Raw genomic sequence first — 20,575 nt, forward strand, 5'->3', positions numbered from 1 at the left:
TACAGTGTGCACTCAAGGAAGAATGGCTTGCTATGGTATTGGATGTTTCATTCCCTTATGAGGTTGCTAGTAAAGTTGAATGTATATGTAAGGACTTCTGTTGTCCTTGTTTGTGTACAGATCATCAAATGAGGTTCACTTTACACTGGGCTACTCAGTTGCTTCTCATTTACAGGTCTTGAAGTGATCACATTAGAGTAGAAGTATCCTTCAATTAAAATTTCTTTGCTCTTAGCTAACCTGATAGTATCTGTTAAACTACACTTTGATATCTTGATATGCGATTGATGTCAATGGACAACTGTGCAAAAGAATTGAAGTGTTGCTACTGCCGGAGCTGTACTCTGGTTGTCCAAATTAAGTTCCTGCTTCCTAGACAGGATAGATAGATATGCAAATCACTACTCTGACTCTTTAAGCAAACTAGAAGTAGAACATAAACACTAGAAATGCTGAGTGAGAAAATAATGCTGTTGTAACCTTTCTCTTGTAGACCTGCTCTGTGCGAGATCCAAACAGTGGCTTTTTGTTCAATCTGCAGCCATTAGCTTCAGGAAAAGGCTATATGGCAACAGGAATTGGGAAGACCTTCTTGGTAAGGATTCTGACTGTACAATCTGTTGCTTATGGATTCTGCTGTTGTATTTCTTCTGGTCAAGCTTAGTGAAATGGAGCTCTTGTACAGTTTTTATGAAAGTTGAGTTGACAAAAAAGTATTGTACTTGAGAAAAGAATAGAAGGTAACTTGCTTCATCATTTCAAATGGTCTTAAAAACATCAACATTGTTTTATAGCAAAGCCAAACAGTAGTCTCACTGTAGTGGCACCACTAGGCTATGCAGGGCTGATTATGGACTCTGTTGTATAATACTAGTTTATCTACTAGTGTTAAAAATGGACAGTGTAAGCCTAAAAATGGATTTAATTTATCCATATCAGTGCTCTTAATTTGGCTTGCATATCTTGTTAGTTCTAGGCTATCTACAGATAGTACCATAGGGTTTTTTGGTCGTTAAACCACATCCTGTACTTCCAGTGGGGAGAACTTGTGGACCCTGTAAACTGACGAGTGAAGATGCTGTTCCTGTGTAATTGGTTGTCTTGCAGTCTGGAAATGAAAGGCATCTTGTGATGTTTGAAATCAGGCTTTAACAAATGAAACTTACTGATATATAAATAAGTCTAATTTTGTGATACAGTTAACACTGTACACTCATGTTTTTAAAACTTCTAGCTAAACATTTGTGGGCCCATGCCAGATTGTGGTGAAATCAATGGAAAACAAGCTGCTGGATGTGAAGCAGAAAATCTGACATCAGTGAGGATGGTGGAATTGGACAAAACTCTGTATCTGTCTGGTGAGGGAGTTCTAACTCTTACCTACAGAGGTCCTCTTCAGGTGCAATCAGGTGAGTTCAGGAAGTTGTGACAATGTATTAGTGTTCTGTGAATGGTCTTCATTCCCTGCTTTGTTCATGTAGTAAAACCACCTGGGTTTGATGTTAATCACTTAAACAGGCTAGTTCATATTAAAACCTTAAGAAGAAATCAAATAAAACTTTATCATTTGCATGATTTGATTTCTTCCTAATGGCTCAGTTTTGTGTGTTGGTTGTCTGTACAATGTGCTGTGGTGATCTCATTTTTCTCATTTTCATAGCCATGATAGTTTTTCATTGTATAATGTGTACCAAAACAAGTGATTGAGCCATTGTGTATTTCACTGTTAGAGCTTCTACCTTTTCGGTTACTGTAGGATACAATGATGACAAATACTCCCCTCCACTTAATTCTAATCATGGGCTGTGGAAAGGAAAACTAAACAACTTAACTTGTGCTACTTAAAAAGTATCAGTACTTGTTTTCCAGTTATTACACAACCTAAATAAAATCCTACCTTTTGTGTGATGCAGTTTAGAGGTTGCTGGTGTAACTGATTGAATGTCTTGCTTTTTTGTTTCTTCACATATGTCAGACATGGGGAGCACAGCTGAGTGAATGTAATTCTGCTCTTTGAACTGTGTTAATGCTATCTTGTCTCCCATTTGGAAAGTTGCTTGAGACTGCTAGGTGCACTTTAGCGCAGGTCTCTAAAGAAGGCTTATTTTTATTGTTCAAAAAGCATATAAACAGAATGTAGTGTTTGCCTAAACAGAATAAGTGGTTAGAAAATGTTAAAGTCGAGTGTTAGCTTGAACTTCAACTTAAATATTCTTGAGTGAACCAGCAGGAGATAACTATTTGTTTTACAGGGACATCAGACACTTTCACGGTGACTTTCATTTGTAATGATTCATATCCTGGAGAGCTTAAGTTTGTGCGTGAAGAGATAAACAGTGTACTGAACATCCATGATACTTTTTTTGAGTTTCACACAGCTCTGGCCTGTGCTCCTGCTCCTGTAGATTGTCAGGTTACAGGTAAGTACCTGGGATTCAGGTGGGCTTTGTCCGACAACTCTTGGAAGGATTAACTGAACACCACAAGCTCCTATGGAGTAGGGCTTTGAGATAACTTAAGGATGCCTGGTCTGAAGAAGTTTGTGAGGCCTGAGGTCTTCAGAAATGTTGTAGAGAGGGAGAGGAAATGGATTGTTTAAAGCAGGTTTAACTTACAAAAACAGGTGAGAAGCTAATATGGAAAGTAAGTGCCACTTCAGTCTAACTCTGAAGAAAGCGGGTTAAATTTGTATTGCCTGTAGAAAAATGAACCTGTGAATAGTTGCTTGTGGTAGCTAAACTGATTATCAAAAGAATTGGGTTTTAATCTAGTGTATCTCTACCTCTGTGAACAGTAATTGTCTTGTCTCAATGATTCTTATGTGATTCTGAAAAATACCTTGAATTATGTGTATTCATCAGTGAAACATATCATTTGAAACCTGGTACTATACTGCAACTGTCTAGCAGGTCTTTCAGTTTACTGTATGTACCACATCTCTTCCAGATGCTGCTGGTAATGAATATGACTTAAGTGACTTGAGCAAAGAGAGTGAACCGTGGGTTGCTATAGATACTTCCAAGAACGCAAAGAAGCGAACATTTTTCTTGAATGTTTGCAAACCTTTGCCCTCTGTGCCTGGATGCCCTGGTAAGCCAAATAGCAAGCATTTCTTAACTTCTGATTTCTGGTGCCAGACCTTGCATGCAGAATGACAACCCTTGTTATTTTAATACCATTTCTTCAATCCTGCCTGTTCAGTTGCTGAACTTGACATACCTCACCCAGGTCTACACAGGGGTATAATCATAGAATCATTAAGGTTGGAAAAGACCTCCAAGATCATCTAGTCCAGCAGTACCCCTACCACCAATGTCACCCACTAAACCATGTCCCTAAGCACCAGGTCCAACCTTTCCTTGAACACCCCCAAGGGATGGTGATTCCACCACCTCCCTGGACAGCCTGTTCCAATGTCTAAGATAATAAAGTACTGCAGATATTCTCAAACTGAGAGCACTCTTAATGCTTAATCAGGACTATTGCATTGAGATGTGTGGAAAAGCAGTTGGGGAAAACTGTTGAGGGGCAGTATTTACAAGTATCTGAACTTTTTTTAAAAGGCAAATTAAATGTTGATGCTTCTTAACTGAATAAAGTCTGAATGAGAAGCTTATGCCATGCATGTCTTACTGCCTTTCTAACCAGTTTGACTTAAACTTGTTGCTCTAGCCTTCTGAGTCTATATGGGCAGATTAATACAGTTTTAAAGATTTCAGTGAATGTAGACAGTGACTTGTTCTCTTCCTCAGAGCCTCTAGGCACACAGTGTCTCCACGTTTATGAAAATGCGTCTACTGTGTTGTGCTTCAGGAGTTTGAACCGTGCTGAATGCTCAAATCTCTCTTAAAACTATTTCATTATGTTGTCTTACAATAAAGGTAACTCATTGACAAAGCTTTGAACTAAAATACATTTTTCTGCTGGTTTCCTGTAGGTGGAGCCATAGGATCCTGTGTGAAATATGCTGATAAAAGCAAGAACCTTGGAGTCATTCAGATAAATCCACAGGCTGCTACTGACGGGTCACTAAGCATTATCTACTTGAATGGTGATACTTGCAAAGATAAGCAACGCTATTCTACACGTATAATCTTTCAGTGCGATCAGACAATGGTAAATTTCTATGCTAAGAGCTATTAATACAGATTTAAGAGCTTCGACTTACAACATAAACAGTTTCCCTTCTTTTGGAATAGACTGATTTGTTTAGAACAGTATCTTGTATACAGGCATTTTACTTGTCTTTCCTTTCAACTGCTTTCTTGAGCCCTTTGAACACAACGGTGGACGGTATTGCAGACAGCTTTGTTCAAAATGGGTACAGAAATTTGCTAAGAGACCTTAAGACTGTGCAACCCCATTAAAAAGGGATTCTTTGTGTATGTTTTGGGACTTGCAATGTAGTTTCCAGTAAGTCTCCTTCACATGGCTTTTTTTTTCCTGTAGGGTTCACCAGTGTTTGAGCAAGAAAATGACTGTGAGTTTGTATTTGTTTGGAGAACTTTGGCAGCCTGCCCTGTTCACAAAGCAGAAGGTAAGTGTAGTTAAGCTTTCAAGTATCAAACAAATCTGTACAAGAAATGAAAACCTAGTGGAGCTACATTTGTTTCTTGCCCTACAAGTCTGTCAGTAAAAGATGCTGGCTTGTAGAGGGAAATCTATTCAGAGAGTTAGTCCAACAAAGATTCCCAATCTAACAGGAAAAGTACAAATTAGGATAAGAGTCAAATGCACTTTTCTATCTTGGAAAAGAAGGTACAGTAATAATACTTTCTGGTCAAATCATAGTGCTACCTTGTTAAACCAAAATCACAATGAAACTTGTTAGTCCTGCAAATATTGGTAAGTGTTAGATTTCATGAAAATGTGATTGATCCTGTGCCTGTCAAATATTTCCTTGTCCTCCACTGAAAACTAGAAATTGTATTATGAACTTGACTCTTACTAGTCAATGGTGGAGACACCAGAGGGGAGAGTGTCAGTTTACAGTTGACTTCAGGACATGCAAGAAGGAATTGCAGGTTCTAGTTCTGATATTCAGTTGGTCGGAAGCTGAGTGTGCAGGTTATCTTCTTTGCTCTTAAGAGCTTTGTTTTGCAGCTTGTAGATAAGACCTTGTGAATGTAGATAATACCTTCTGAAATATCAGACTTCCTGCAAAGTATCTGTTGCATCTGTACTCAATCTATTTGAAACTGTCAGTCATCTCCTGTGGTACAAGAAGAATGCTTATCAAGCTGCTGCTCTGTGGCACACAAGTACAGTGCAGGATGCGGTTGACGAGAGTTGTGGTTTTGAAGAGAGAACTGATATCTTGTCATTCATCTTGGTATCAACTTGTTAGGGGATTGAGGAAAGCATAGTCATGTGGTATGATCTGATTTTTTTAAATCTTCAAAGTATTGAGCCAAGTGTCACTTCAAAACTGAGGGCTTAATCAGCAGTAATGTTACAGGTGCTTTTCAGCTGATTAAACCTATGAAACTAGACATTTCTCAAACCTTTTCTCCATAGACTCTGTATGGCTTTAAGCTGTAGCTAACAATTCCTATATCAGTTATAACCTAACTCTGCAGACTTGATAACTGTTAAAGGAAGATGCAAGACTGACATCTAGGACAGCTTTTGCTTCAACCTTGTGACCTCACTGTTCTTTCCAGATAATTGAGCAAGTGCTGGACTCAGTATCTCTGGTTCTGTCCTTAACCTTCAGCCTTGCTGAAGGAAGAGCCTGTGAGGCCAGCTTGAGGTGGTTTTTGAAGTACATTGTAGCTCTTACATCTTTGTTAGTTTTTTTAAAAATTGTACTTGTGCATTAGTTTTATCATTCTAGGTCTTAGTAACTTCTCAAGACAACCTGATTAACTGGATTTAAATGGTTCTTTAGTGTCATTCCACTGAAGTGCCAGCTACTTAGTTTTTGTGACCTTAGTTGTGCCAGGAGGTCTTAGTTGTCTAAGTGTATTTGGTGTGGCTCACAGATATAAGATTGTATTTTCATTCTTAACTTTCCTTTAAAGGAGAGAATTGCCAGGTTAAAGATCCGAGGTATGGTCATGTTTATAATTTGAAGCCACTTTCCAATAAAGACGTAAAAGTGAGTACAGAGGAGTATGACTACTACTTCAGAGTTTGTGGAGAAATAACAGAACACTGCAAGCCAGAGGCTCAGGGCGTGTCATCGTGTCAAGTAAAGAAGATGGACAGTACTTTCAGAAAAGTAGCAGGTATGGCACTTGATCAGAAGGAACTTAAAGTGGGAAGAGTAGCGAGAGCTATTAATTTATCCAATAGTAGTTTTTGTTACACCCTGGTTAATCTCATGTTTTATGAGATAAAGTACCCTACCAGTTGTACTTCATGTGCAAATAAAATGTTATGCATATAGTTATCTTGCCACACAATTGGGAATGAGCTCAACACTACTACACTGAAACAGTATTCGCTAAATAACTAAGTCGTGTTTTAGAGGAAGGTCTAGGTCTTTCTATCAATGCTTATTTTATTGTGCCTGTTATTGCTGTGTAACCTTGTTGCCACATGCATGACTGCAGTTTCGTGTATTTACTGGATTAACTGTTTAATTTTCTCAACTCTTTGTTTTTAGGCTTGCATACAGAGAAACTGACTTTCAAAAATGGTTTAATAATGATTAATTACACTAGTGGAGAAAAATGTCATAAAATATATGAACGATCAACTGCCATATTATTCTATTGTGACAAGACTACATCAGAGGTTAGTTGCAAAATACAATTGCTGTGCATATACTATCTTCCAGAGTTTGTCATCTTAATGTGTGGCAGGGTAAGGTGAAGAACATGAATTAGCTTCCTTCAGGGACTGCTTAAATCACTTAGAGGTTAAAATCACTTATAGGTTAGGTAGGAGATACAAAGCTCCCATGAGGTTTAAAAACAAACTGATTTATGAAAGGTACTTCCCTTGTGCCCCAGGAAAATTAGAGCATGCTGTTCATTTAAGAGATGCCTGCTACTAGCAAAGCCCTTGGAGAGACTGGGAAACTTGCACAGAAATAAGAGTAGTCCCTTAGTGACAAATAAAAGCTAGGCGAATGAAATTGTAGAAAATCACGTAGTATATGGCCAGACCAAAATAAGTGGGTTACTTGCAATTTTTAATAGTCCTCACTGTTCTTGTGCTTACCTTCCTGTTCATAAAGAATGGTGCCTGGGTTTACCTTTGGCTCTTGTCCTTCCCCGTGTCACAGAGGAGGGCAGTAGCTCCTAATAGTTGCTCTTTAATCAGAAGTGTGCATGTGGATGAACTTGGGTTTGGGAGAAGCCGTGCTTTGAGCTTTTCAGGCCATACTGTTCAGATCAGAGGCACAGTATGTCTCTAAGATGCTATGCAAATACAAGTTGCTGGGCCTTCTTGAAGAAAGACTGAGACCTTTTGGTAGTTTCTATATTTAAATTGGAGAAAGTACATTCCATTTTTTTCTTTCAGCCTGTATTTTTGAAGGAAACTCCAGATTGCACCTACATGTTTGAATGGCATACACAGTATGCCTGCCCACCTGTTAAATCCACTGAGTGTTCCTACAAGTAAGTTGTTTCCACAAATGTAAGATGGGGCTGTATGATGGCAGAAATGAGTACAGCCTTACTGCAGCTCTGCAATACTGCCTCTTTAGTTAATGTAATAATACTTAGTAAGTGTGGTCAAATATGGACAATTGCCCATGAGTTTTAACGTGTGCTGTCAGGATAAGTTTCTCTAAGATGAAACAACCTGTTGCAACCCTCCATTTGTGCTTGCCATGCATTAAACTTGTGTGCTTCAATGAAGTCAGAATTACTCTTGCATTGGCTGTAGGCTGTGTACACAGCCAGTTGCTGTGGATTAGCTGATGCAGTGATTTCTCTGTACTGAAATTGAAGTTTCTGGGGACCAATGAGTCTGGTGCAGAGTTCTTTTCTAGCAAGATACTCTGGTAGAGTTATTAAGATGAAGCTTATTGTAAATTACAATTTTGAAGTTACTGGAATTACCTTTTTAGTACTACTTAATTCAACTACTTAATTTAAATTCTTTATCTTATAGGGATGATGAAGGAAACTTCTACGACTTTTCATCTCTGACACGGCATAGAGACAATTGGGAGGCAATTGCTTTATCTGCTTCTACACAGAAATACTATATTAACGTCTGCAAGTCCTTAGTACCATACGGTGCTGCACGTAAGAGCTAAATAAAAATATATTCTAGCTACAGATAGAGGAGGCAAACGGTAGGACAGTACTGCTGGATATTCAGAGTAAAAAATCATAAAAGCAGATTGTGGAGACAGTGGTATCACTTTGGCATGAGAGGGAAGGCTAGTTTTTGGGCCTTATTTCCATGTGTTTGGTATATGAGATCTGCTTGCAGCTCATATCTTGATCTTTTCAGCACTCCAGCTCTTCTGTTCTTACACAAAGTCTTCCATAGCTCCTGGAGATTAAAATAATCTGGAGTAGGATGTTGATGTGTTTTCTGTGGCATCTTCTGAGCCTGGTTCCACACGGTGGAGTGGAAGACCAGGCATCAAGCTCTAGCCTTTCACTATGAGTAGTAGTCTGCTTCCCCAGTGGTAGCTGCCACTGCATTCCTGTGTGAAGTTGAGGTGGTTGCTGCTGCTTGTGACTGGGGAGAAGGTGGGTGGTTATGAGTATGATTGGGCATTCGTTTGGAGGTAGATCAGCCATGACATAACTGAAAATGGAGTTTTATTCCAGGCAAGCCAGCCTTAGCAACTTTTGGAGTAATAATACAGTATATTAATCTGTACAGGTTCCTGTCCTTCTGATGCTGCTGCCTCCATTGTGGAGGATGCAAAATGTATAAGCCTTGGAGAAGTGGCTGATGGACCACGGTGGGAAAATGGCATTTCTGTTCTGAAATACATTAATGGGGATCAGTGCCCAGATAAAATTCGCAAGAAAACAACAATATTGCGCCTCAAATGTGATGAAAGCAGAATAGTAAGTGGGCTTCTCCTGGCAGGGCTTTGCATTTTTATGAGTTCGGACCACCGCATCTGTGTGAAGGATGGTGGGACAGTTCTTAACTATTCCCTGGTCTTGTGCAGCTGGTTGGGAGGCAGCCCTATGAGCCTTATGAGTAGACTATGAAGTAGTACTTGACCTTTAGATGATGAGCAGTTCTTAAGAGATCATCTTGTATAGTCTAACAGTTTTTATCATCTGTAATACCTTCAAGTTGTCTGTCTGTCTGTATGTTGAAGGTGAGCATATTGTGGGGTAGGAAACATAGGGCAGTGCCAGTTGGTCAGTGCTTGGTTGCACCTCCGTGTGCCTAGCCATTAAATATGCACTTGAGGCATTTCACCATAATGTCTTGGATTTTCTATTGCGTGACTAGACTGCATTTAGCTCTACTCTCATCAGTTTTATTGCTACAGATAATGATTTTTGGACTGTCCTGTGTATATGAGATAGCTACGGTTCAATACTGTAGCCTTGGGTTTATTCACTGCTCCAGAATGGGTTAATTCTTAGAACTGTTATTTGACATGAAGCTCAGCTAGAGGCTTCAGGAATAAGCCTGTGGCATGAAATCTTACAATATCACTTGAATTACAAGTTAACTGCTAGTGTTTTGTGTTTAGGAGTCAAAACCAGAACTTATAATGGCCATTGAAGATTGTGAATATAGCTTCTTATGGTTCACTGCTGCTGCGTGTCCTCTTAAAAGCAACGTGCAAAATGACTGCCGGGTAACAAATCCTGCAACAGGTAAGGAGAAAGCCCCAAAACTTTGTAGGTGGAAAAGACTTCTGGAAGCAGCATTACTGTTTGTTCTCAAGGGATTTATTAGAAAAGGGTAGTGACTAACAAGCTTATTGGTGGTGGGTAGAAATATCTTTTACTACAATGTCCTTCGGAAAAGGTCTGTAGAAAGTTTGCTATATATATATTCTGGAACTAGTTTTGCCTCCAATTTTTGATATGAATTCTAACTGTCTTCTAACCTAGCGGGCAAGTAGGTGCTAGTTGACCTTCCAACTAAAGGAAGTTGCTGAAAGCTTTTAATACAAAGAAACGTGACTTTGAATCTGCAAAAAGATTAAACTACACCCTGTTCTACCTACAGGTCACCTCTTTGATTTGACATCACTGAAGCGAGAGTCTGGTTATATAATCAGTGATTCACACAACAGAAGAATTGAGTTGAATGTTTGTGCTGAAGCTAAAAGTTCATGTGCTAATGGAGCTGGTAAGCATTTCATCCCTATTGTTATTGTATTTGCTGACTATGGTGTACCTGAAAAAAAAAAAACAAACAAAATACTTATGCTCAGGTTTGTGGTAAATTGCAAGTGGCAAGTTTTACTGAAAAAACGGAAGGACTGAAGAGAACAATTGTATCTGAATTGCTTAGGAAGAGATGCAAAAACTGTCCTAAGAAATAAAATGATGTGGTTCTATTAAATTCCCTTTTTAACCTTAAATGGGTTTACTTACAGTCTGTGCCCTTATGTCTGTAAGGATGGGTATTGTTTTGGTGATGAGGGCAAGACTGTAGATGCTGATGCTAAATCTCTTGACTGTTGTGAAAAGAAAGGATATTAGCTTTCAGCTGGAATGAATTGAGAGCACTAACTGCTGTGTGGTGATTACTGTGTTGATGTAATGCATCTCCATTCACCCTTGTGTCTATGCTTCAAAATCTTGCCAGACCCCTTTCTAGCTTTCTGGTTTTTGGGTGCTTCTGAAATATCATTAGCAGCTAACTTGTATTTTAGGATTCTTACAGGTAGGCACCTTAATGAAGTTATGTATAGTCAAGGTGATATTTTTGTGTGAATATCTTGGATTTTCAGAGAAGTAATCAAAAGCTGGGCTCAAATGTATATAGTTATACTACATTCTACTGGTTAATAAGTTATTAAAGAGAGTATTTGGTTTGTTTCAGTGCAGCTCAGTTTAATGGTAACTCCAGATAGTGTGAAAAAGCCTTTCCTATGGAAATTAGAATAGGGCTAGAATCTTAAGTTTCCTGCTGTTCAGTAATGTAGATGTGTAGTGCAGTTTTGAAAGGCAGTTACATCAGACTTCATCTGCTTTGTTCACTTTTTTTACTGTAGCTGTCTGCGTCACTGGTGGTCCAAAACCAATTAATGCTGGAAAATTAAGTAAAACTTTAACTTATGAAGATCAAGTGTTGAAGCTTGTTTATGAAGATGGAGATCCTTGCCCTGCAGACCCTGAACTGAAACATAAAAGCTATTTTAGCTTTGTGTGCAAGTCTGATGCTGGAGATGACAGCCAGCCTGTTTTTCTGTCTTTTGATGAGCAGACGTGCACTAGTTACTTCTCTTGGCATACGTCCTTGGCTTGTGAGGAAGAGGTAAGAATTACTTCCACGGAAAACACTTCTGTAGGACTAAAGTTCTGGGGGGGGGTTATGCATAATAATAGTGTATGCTTTAAATCCCTTGAGAGAAAGGTCTCTTCCTCTAGTACAGAAATGAAGTTCATATTGAAACTCTGAAAGACTTTTTTATTGGTATGTTCAGCAGGGATGAACAGTAGTTGGCAAACTTGTGAACATGGTGAGTATGTTAAAACTTGAAATCTTTAGATCAACCTCTCTGGAATATACTTAGGTGCTTTTCTGTACAGCTGAAAAAAGCCATAGGGAGCTTCTTGGGAAGTAATAGTTAAGATCCTCCAACAGAACAGGCCAATAAATCAGGCTGAGTTGAGGATGGATGACATTGCTGTGCCTGGGGTTGGTCTTTTTTCTGTGTGAGTGACTAAAGGCTAGGTGAGTCTGATCAATTCTGTTAAGTGCAGTGACAATTGTGAGAAACAGTTCTGAGAAACAAAGATTTTTCTCACGCTATCTGATAAACACTGAACAAAGGATCTGCCTTTGCTTTGTAACACAAGTTGTGATAACTTGATTTGGTCAACTCTGGATGAACTGGTGTTCCAGACAATATCTTGAGCTATTCTTACTGTAGCTAGTTTTAGCTAGTTAAATTGTTGCTGGTAACAGGTGCACAGAATGAAAGCCAGTAATAGGAAGAGAAGGTTAAATGGTTTGTGTTCCCTGAGCCATAGGGTGAATTAAGGTCTCTTAACACCTGAGCATTAAATTCAATGAGTATTTAATCCTTGCTACTATGAATGCTTCCTAGTGTGACCATGGTTCTCTGACTAGTTGTTCCCCCCTCCCATGACTGTCTCAGTTTTACTATAGTTCTCAATTTCATTTAGAGAAATGCTTTTCCAGCTCTTTTCACTGATGGAAAATGTCGTGTTCCCACTTCCAGTCTTTTGTAGGAGTTGCGCAGTGCGCAGCTGTGGTTTCCTCTCTAGTAGTATGTACAATATGTGCTCAGATAAAAAAAAAACAATAATGCATAGAAACAGTTGTTTTCTAACCTATTAACTTTGATCAGTTATCACTTGTGTGTTTCTGATCACTTTTCAGTGTATCCACAGTGCCCCTAGTTTGTTTCAGAGTGGCAATGGCTAGGTAGCAATAATGATCTCTTGTACTGAAATGAAATTAAGACAGAAACAAAACTACCAATATGTGAACATGAATAAACTCCCCAGATTTCAAGTGTCAGTAAGCTTATGCACTTAAAAAATGTTTCCTCAGACCCTGATTAAAGCAGTGCTCAAGCCACAAGCTTGCAGTGCAATAACTTTACATTGTTACAACCAAGCTTTTTTTATTGGAAGTTGTCCTCATCTTCCCTACAACATTGAATAGGAAGGAACTGTAGGATCCACTGATCTTACGACTGTAGTGACTATGTATGCTGGAGGCTGCATTCCAGAGCTTTGTTTTGATGTTATTTTGGTATGGACTCAATTCTATAAATATGTTTAAGAGTTTGACTTTTTTCGTATGTAGCTTCTAGGTGCTTAGTATCTACAGCTAAGCAAAAGCCATAATAAATGCTGCTTTACTTGAATAAAACTTTGAACTTTTAAATGTAGCTACATTTCTCACTGTGGAGGAGAGGATGATTATCAGTAGGTCAAAACAAACAAAATAAAAAATATGCTTTCTCATAGGTGAGGTGCTCAGTATTGAATGGCAGTTCTGTTATTGACCTGTCCCCTTTGATACATCGCACTGGGTATTACGAGGCGTTTGTGGATGAAGATGTAGCAGATGTTTCTCCAGACTTCTACATCAATATTTGTGAGCCTCTCAATCCTATCAAAGATGTTAATTGTCCACCTGGAGCAGCTGTTTGTATGGTTCCTGTTAATGGACCACCAATAGTAAGTATTAAGCCTGAAATTATGGGAACATGCATTTCCTTGCTAGTTTATAACAGTATCCCTGACTAGAGACCTGATTTAAACTATAGGCTTGACAATGGAATAAATAAATGGACCACAGAATTAAAATCTACTCTGCAAAATTCCCTTTCTTTGCTTTCCCTGCGAAGCAGTATTTACTTATTATGAGCTTCAAAGATTTTTGGGTGTAGAGAGATTCCATGTCCTGATGAGTATAAACAATTACTACAGAGAATTTTTGTGTATTGCTGCATGCCAAGCACTGAGCCTGGGAAGCAGAATGTCTGTCTGCTATTCAGTGGTGCAGAAATAGTGCACTTGATTCTATGATAGCCTGTTTGCAATATGAAGGAGGATGTGTCCTAGCATGCTCCAAAACATGTTTAGTATTTCTAAGAACTTGACAGCTGCACAGTCTTAACAAGACTGCGACAGGATATTGGGCAACTTGTCAGTGTTATATGTCCTTAAGAGACTTTGGAGGCTCTTGCATCTGAGGTCTTATGTGCATCTTCTACAGCTCGCAAACAAGAAGTTGTGATGGTTTTTCATGAACTTCCACACTGATCTAGGGAACTTTTGCTAATACTACACAATTTTCAAGTGTTGGTATTTTTGGCACAATGATTTTTTTAAAAAAAGAATCCACCCTTAAGATGCAGAATCTTCCTGGCTTTTGTGGCTTTTGTCAAGCTTAGCTAAAGGGTGTTATGAGCTGTGCAACTTGCTTTGTTAGGATTGAAATCTAGTTAACTGTTCTTTGAGTAAAGAATGCAGTTTTCAAAAGTGCACAGGAATTGTGCTATGTCAGCTAAACAGATGAATCTCTGAACTAATCTAAATCTGAGCTGATCTGAAATCTAGATGTGTTACTTTTGTCTTACTATATGTTTTTGCTTGTGTAGGATATTGGTCGTGTTACTGAACCTCCCAAGCTAAAAGAGGCAGTAAATGAGGTTTACATCACTTACACCAGCACTACTCCTTGTCAGATAAACAACAAATTGAACTATACTTCTCTTATTGTATTTCATTGCAGCCAAGGAACTGGTCTGGTAAGATATCTATTAAATTAATGTTGATATTGGAGTGCAATGAGAAGTGGGGAGTAACAACTATTAGCTTTGCTTATAGCTAAACCAATGGTTCGTTTCCAGCACGTAAGGATGGTCTTGTTTCATACGGTTGAGTGAGGAATACGCTTAGTATTTGTGTTCTAAACTAGGCAAAATTTCATAGAGCATGAACTTCAGGCTTGAAAGTATCAAGTTGTGATGGTTTCAAGGATCAGATTCCACTGAAGTAATGTACTGATAACTTATTGCTGGCATTAAGCTTAATGTTCTATTGTACTTTGTCTGGGTCCAAAAGGTTGAACTTGTACCATAAGCTAAAACAAAAACCAGTGTAATTGTTTATAAAGCTATTATGAAATATTTCACCTGTGATGTAACCACTTATGTAATCATATACAACTCTCAAAATTTGCATTCAGATGCTATGTTTTTTCACTGACACCTGAACAATTGAAGCTGTGTGGTGGTATGAATTTAACATTCCCTGATTTTTTTGTAAACGAAAACAGTAAAGAAGCACTTTGGTATTTGTGACACACTAGATCTTCTTAAAGATGCTCAGTGGAACTGTTTTCCATCCATTTTCCATCAAGATGGGGGGAGAACTGAAATCCTAGGTGGCTCTGAGTATTACACATGCCATACTACTACTTCATTTAAAATAGGATGACAAAGGAACCAGCATTCTGTCCATACCTTAACTTCGTTAATTTTCTTAACGTTTTTTTTGTTGTGGAGAAATACAGAAAACTCACACATTTTTTTTCCTGCTTGCAACCGAGGTGAACATCAAAATCTCGACCCTAATTATAATAAGAAAACTTTCCTACTTCAATTCCTATTTGTTTTCTGTAGGTAGGTAGAAAGTTCTTCACCTAGGGCTCTTTTGGTACTAGTTGCAATATTAAGGTATGGAGTTTGTCCTACAGTCAGTAAAACCTAGTGAGTAATAATTGAGGTTAACTGCTGGAGGGAAAAGAATAATGCAGAAAAGAGCAAATTTTCCAAGGTTAAACCTAATCTTCTTTTACTGTGGTCTTTGGTAACAGGGCAAGCCAAAGATGATACGGAAACTTGACTGCAGTTTTGTGTTTGAGTGGGAAACTCCGGTTGTGTGCCCTGATCAAGTGAAAACTTTGGGCTGCTCTGTGACTGATGAACAATTACACTATACTTTTAACCTGACCAGCCTTTCTGGAAGATCATTTGAGGTAAAGTCTTCTCAGAAGGTTCTTCTAAACTTCCTGGAATGTGAGAAGAGACTGAAGTGTGTGCTGCAGCTGTGGTCAGTGTCAGTGGTGGTTTGCCTTTTGACAGAGGGAGTAACATGAGAGCATTGCCTTTCAATGCTTCTGAGGGGGAAGTTCATGACTCTACTGTTGGAAAGGAAGGAGAACTTTTCACTGAAGGGAATCTTGATTTGGCCTTGAACGCGAAGATGTCTGCTGAACATGCTGTATCCTTGGACCCATGGGTGTACTTACCTGCAGCTTTGCTACATAAATGAAGGCCAAATTTGCAAAATTAGTTATCTGCATTAAGCAAGGACTGCATGAGTTTTAGTTTATAAAGCACCCTGGTTGTTCTCTCTAAGTATTGACTTGCAGGCTTCAAGAGGCAGCCTTAGAATCATAGAATCATTTATGTTGGAAAAGACCTAGTCATCTAGTCCAGCCTTTAAAACCTTGTTTCTGATGTTTCTGGGTGTCCACACAGGTACTTTCTGGATCCCAAAGTTACCATGTTAGTGTATGCAGTAAAGCAGCAGATGTGTACCAGGGAAAATGCAAAGATGGAGCAGTGTGCCTAACATCCGAAAGTGGCGTGTCATCCTTTGGAAGCCTAAAAGAAATGAAAATGGACTATAGCCGCCAGGATGAAACAGTCATCTTGCAGTATACAGGAGGTGATCGGTGTCCTCCAGGTGAGACTGCAGCAGACTCTTTATGTAAAGAGTTGTTGGCTTTCTTACCCTTAAATCTCAGTTTTGTTGCTAAAGGAGGGAAGGAGCATCTATTTTGGATACCATAGTAGAAACATGGTTTTCAGTCATGTACACCATACTCACCTACAAGATCAACGCTTCTCTTTTGGAACAGAGCGCAATTTTTCTGTAGGGGTGATCATAGCTAATTGTATGCTACATCTGAGTTTTCTGATTGGGTTTTGACTCGATGTTTCAGTATTTGTTGTCGGCCTCTGCACATGACTCTTCTTGAATGGTGTTGATGTGCAGGCTTTGGGTGTGGTCCTGGATCTGGATATGCCTGCTATTCGACTGCATGTTGTTCAGAGAGCATACCTTTCTTTCTCAGTGACTGAAAAGGGAGAGCTCTGTGTGTTCCCCTTCAAGTACAAAGAGAAGAGCTATGAGCAATGTATTACGGAAGAAAAGAAGAGGCCCTGGTGTGCTACAACTGCAGACTACCAGGGAGATGGAAAGTGGGGATATTGTGTTAATGGTAAGAACTTGTTATATCTAATATACAAGGCTCTGAGTTAACAGTGTGAGTTAGCTGTTATTAGGCTGGGCAGAAGACCTCTGATGTAACGCAATGAAATGAAAGGGGTGGGAGTGGGCAAGGTAAGGAATCTATGGAACAAACCTAATTTTACTTGAGAGAGTTGAAAGAGAAAGTCCATGCCTTTAGATATCACAGTGATTCAAAACCACATGTTCAAGTGCTGACTGCCTTGATGGACATCCCTCATCTTGGAGGGAGGAGTTACACAACTTCCTGAAAAAATAGCATGGGAAGTTAACCTAGGGAAGGAAGTTGCTAGGTAAAGCATTTATGCTGCTTCTCTCTCTGGAACAATACCTGATTAACATTTCTCATACCTCTGAATTGCTACACTAAAATCTATACATGTCTGGAAGACTCCTGCAAAATAATTTTCTTCCAACCTCCCTTCTTATAGCAACTGCAAGAAGGGCATCTACCATTATTTTCATATGTGATGAAAATGCTGGCAGTGGGAGTCCATACCTTATGAGTGAGATGCTGGGCTGTGCTGTGACATTTGAATGGAAGACACAGGCTGTTTGTCCTCCAAAGAAGATGGAGTGCAAGTTTGTTGAGAAACACAAAACTTATGACTTGAGAATGCTGTCTTCTCTGACAGGCTCATGGATCTTCTTCCACAATGGAAACTCGTGAGTAATGAGCAGGGAGCAACCTGCTGCTCAATATATAGCTGAAGTTATAATGTGGCATAGTACTTCTGTTCAGGTCCATGTTCAGGGTTGTTTAAATTTCTGACAGCATCTTAAAGCTATAGATGCTTAACGTTGTTTGTAGACCTTAAAAAAAAAAAAAAGCACAAAGGGACCCATTTTATCTGAACAGGATGAATAATTATGGTCTTCATCATCACGCTTCCCCTTTATTGGTTTCCTTTTAAAGAATTAATAAATCTAAACCAAAAGCTTTTTAAAAACTTTCTGCTTAAACTATCTTAAAGTAATTTTGTAGCCTAAATGCCTTTTTCTAATTCTTAGGTAAGTTGATCAAAAATCTTATTGTTTTGTTTGTTCTCTCTTGACTCAAGCACATAACATGTTGTCTGAAGTTCAAGAAAGGCTTTATCTCCATAAAGACAGGGCAGAAAAAAAATGCCAGTATCAACCTAAAAGCAAATGTAAATGTCAGGAAGTCATCAGCCTTTCTAGTCTGACCCACCTGGTTAACAAAGAAGTGAACTGGCAAGGATAAGAGCATCTAGTTCAAAAATTAGCATCTAATTCTAAAATTACGGTAAACTGTGGGTTAACAAAACCCTACATAAACTGTAATGCTCCTAGTTCTTTTGTTCTTGTAAAACTTAACTGGTATAACTCCAAAGAGGCTTATATTGAGAGCACTACAAGCTCTACAGCTGAGAGAGAACTTGTGTATTCCTTGTCTCTGTTCAAATTTCTAGTTTTGACTCAGGTCAAAACTAACTAGTGAACTAATCCGGTAATCAGTTTCTCTGGACAGTCATTTACTGTAAAATAACTAAGAGTAACCTGCTAAATGTTAATGTGCTTTATTCCTTCAGCTGGTTTGATCTTTCAATGTGGCTAGCTCCTTGCAAAGAGTTTACAAAGCTTATATTTCATCTTGACAGTTTAGCCTAAAGAAGCTTTTTTCTGCCATGTTCTTTGTTTAGGTACTATTTGAATCTCTGTCAGAGGGTACATGAAGGACCCACAGGCTGCCCTGAAAGAGCCAGTATTTGTAGGAAAAGCAACAATGGAGATGTTGAAGTTCTTGGGCTTGTTCATACACAGAAGCTGAATGTGACAGGTATAATTAACTTTTGTTCCTGAGCTGAGAGAACCAAATCTTACAACCTAGCTGTAATGGCTCTTAAAGGATTCTACTAAACTTTGAGATACTTTTGCCAATGTGTCTTCAGTTTTTTCTGTTTAAAGAGAACAACACAGAATTAAAAGTAGTGTTTAGGCCATGAGAAAACATTAAAGCAAATAAGCAGTGTTGTAATTAAAGCTGTAACAGGTGAATTGTCTGTCTGAACATCAGGAAACACTTTCTGTGAGGATGACTAGCGCAGGTTGAATAGAGTCTGTGCAGTCTCCCTCCTTGGAGATCTTTCAAAGCAGTCTAAACATGGTCTTGAGGAAATGACTCTAGGGGACCCTGTTAAACAGGGAGTTGGATAAGATGACCTCCAGAGGTACCTTCCAACCTCTGACTGTGGGAGGGGAGAATTATTTTTGGTTCATCCTGTTTTGAAAAACTTGTCCTATGTCTGCTAATGCTTCCAATTAAAGCAGCATGTGAGAGATGACTAAGTGGTTTCTCACCTAAGAAAAGGAGTAGAAATCCCAACTTTATTCAAGTTTTCAATTTAAAGAATCTTTTAAAAAATGCTATGAAGTTTGTGAAAATGAGAAGTCTTCCAACCAGCTACAAAAAAAAGGATATATTGCATTTATTAATTGCCCGAGTTTGTTTATAAGCTGTTTACTTGCTCTTAAGATGTCAAAAAGGACACGTTAAATATAAAAGTTAGTCATACCCATACTGGCAACCTGAACATAAGGTACTATGTGAATGCAAAAGTTTTGGAGGAGTGATTTTTAAATGATCATCATGGTGAAAGCCTCAAATCACACAAGTGCTGTAACTGGTAAATGATTTGTGGGGTGGAAGGACCTAGAAGTTAGTCTAAAGTAATGAAGTCTGGAGAAAAAACAAAGGAAATTTGTCAGTTGCTTACGAATACCTTGCATCACTATTTCTCTTCTAGGTGATACAGTGTATATTAGTTATTCCAGTGGGCAGGAGTGCAGGAAAAACAAGAAAGTAACAACAGTTATAGAACTGAAATGCGCAAAAACAGTTGGCATGCCCCTGCTGCAGAGGTGGGTAACAAATTAGCGTACTATTGACTGATCTTCGTGGTTTCTGTTGGACCTCTAATAACTAAGTCTCAGGACGGTGACCCTCTATTCTGTTGGACAGCCCCTAGAGTAATCTTGGTCTGTATTCGTAAGACGCGGATCTCCTGAAGCTTCTGTACTCGTTCACTTTCATAAATAGCTGTATTCTGTATATTTTAAATTGCCTGGGCAAAAATCTAGGCGTTCCGCTCCTGAATTAGACTGGGATGCTGTTACGTTGTCAGTTGTAGTATAACTGCTCTTCTTAGTAACTTTGCTCCAAATCTACTTAGTAGACAACAGTTACTGTAGATAAGCAATTCAGATAATAAAACATGTTTTTGCTCCATTACTTAACCATACCAAAGCTTTCTTGTTATATCAGTACAGATTATTTAAATAGACACTGTCTAGACTGAGTTATATGTGCATGATCACAAGTACTAAAAAACCTCAATGGCTTTTTGCAGTCTGGTTTTGGTTGACTGTATATTGGCTGTAGAATAAAGAAACTGAACAAGAGGCTGTGCCTGAGTCAAAGAACTAGGCAGCAAAATTTGACTAGCTTATATTTCTTGTCCTGGCCAGATAAAGTGCAAAGCATTAAACCTGCCAAGAGCAAACTCGCATGTTAGTTAGCTACAGTATTTAAATAAAACCCTGTGATGTACTGTGTGACTTCCAGAACTTCTGAAGCCGGAGTTTAAGTGAAGTCAGGTGACTGCTGTCTTGTACGTCAGATAAGATCAATATAACTTACATAACTTTTCAGTGCTTACTATTCTAGCTTACTCTCTGCATGATGG

The 20,575-nt window shown here is 38.7% G+C and overlaps 1 protein-coding gene across 1 annotated transcript in view; it reads left to right on the forward strand.

Moving 5' to 3' along the window:
* IGF2R (insulin like growth factor 2 receptor) overlaps nt 1-20,575 on the forward strand; it is a 55,524-nt gene that overhangs the window by 28,151 nt on the left and 6,798 nt on the right. Inside the window, exons 21-42 of the mRNA XM_083831608.1 lie at nt 494-595; nt 1,235-1,409; nt 2,253-2,420; nt 2,947-3,090; nt 3,938-4,116; nt 4,450-4,537; nt 6,024-6,230; nt 6,611-6,741; nt 7,474-7,571; nt 8,071-8,207; nt 8,800-8,990; nt 9,638-9,764; nt 10,123-10,245; nt 11,117-11,379; nt 13,068-13,280; nt 14,207-14,356; nt 15,427-15,588; nt 16,094-16,301; nt 16,693-16,839; nt 17,300-17,534; nt 18,533-18,669; nt 19,637-19,751. Coding sequence (XP_083687734.1) covers nt 494-595; nt 1,235-1,409; nt 2,253-2,420; nt 2,947-3,090; nt 3,938-4,116; nt 4,450-4,537; nt 6,024-6,230; nt 6,611-6,741; nt 7,474-7,571; nt 8,071-8,207; nt 8,800-8,990; nt 9,638-9,764; nt 10,123-10,245; nt 11,117-11,379; nt 13,068-13,280; nt 14,207-14,356; nt 15,427-15,588; nt 16,094-16,301; nt 16,693-16,839; nt 17,300-17,534; nt 18,533-18,669; nt 19,637-19,751 — 3,500 coding nt within the window. The remainder of the gene's footprint in view (nt 1-493; nt 596-1,234; nt 1,410-2,252; nt 2,421-2,946; nt 3,091-3,937; nt 4,117-4,449; nt 4,538-6,023; nt 6,231-6,610; nt 6,742-7,473; nt 7,572-8,070; nt 8,208-8,799; nt 8,991-9,637; nt 9,765-10,122; nt 10,246-11,116; nt 11,380-13,067; nt 13,281-14,206; nt 14,357-15,426; nt 15,589-16,093; nt 16,302-16,692; nt 16,840-17,299; nt 17,535-18,532; nt 18,670-19,636; nt 19,752-20,575) is intronic.

Source organism: Anser anser (genome assembly GCF_964211835.1).
Source record: "Anser anser genome assembly, chromosome: 3".
NCBI lineage: Eukaryota > Metazoa > Chordata > Aves > Anseriformes > Anatidae > Anser > Anser anser.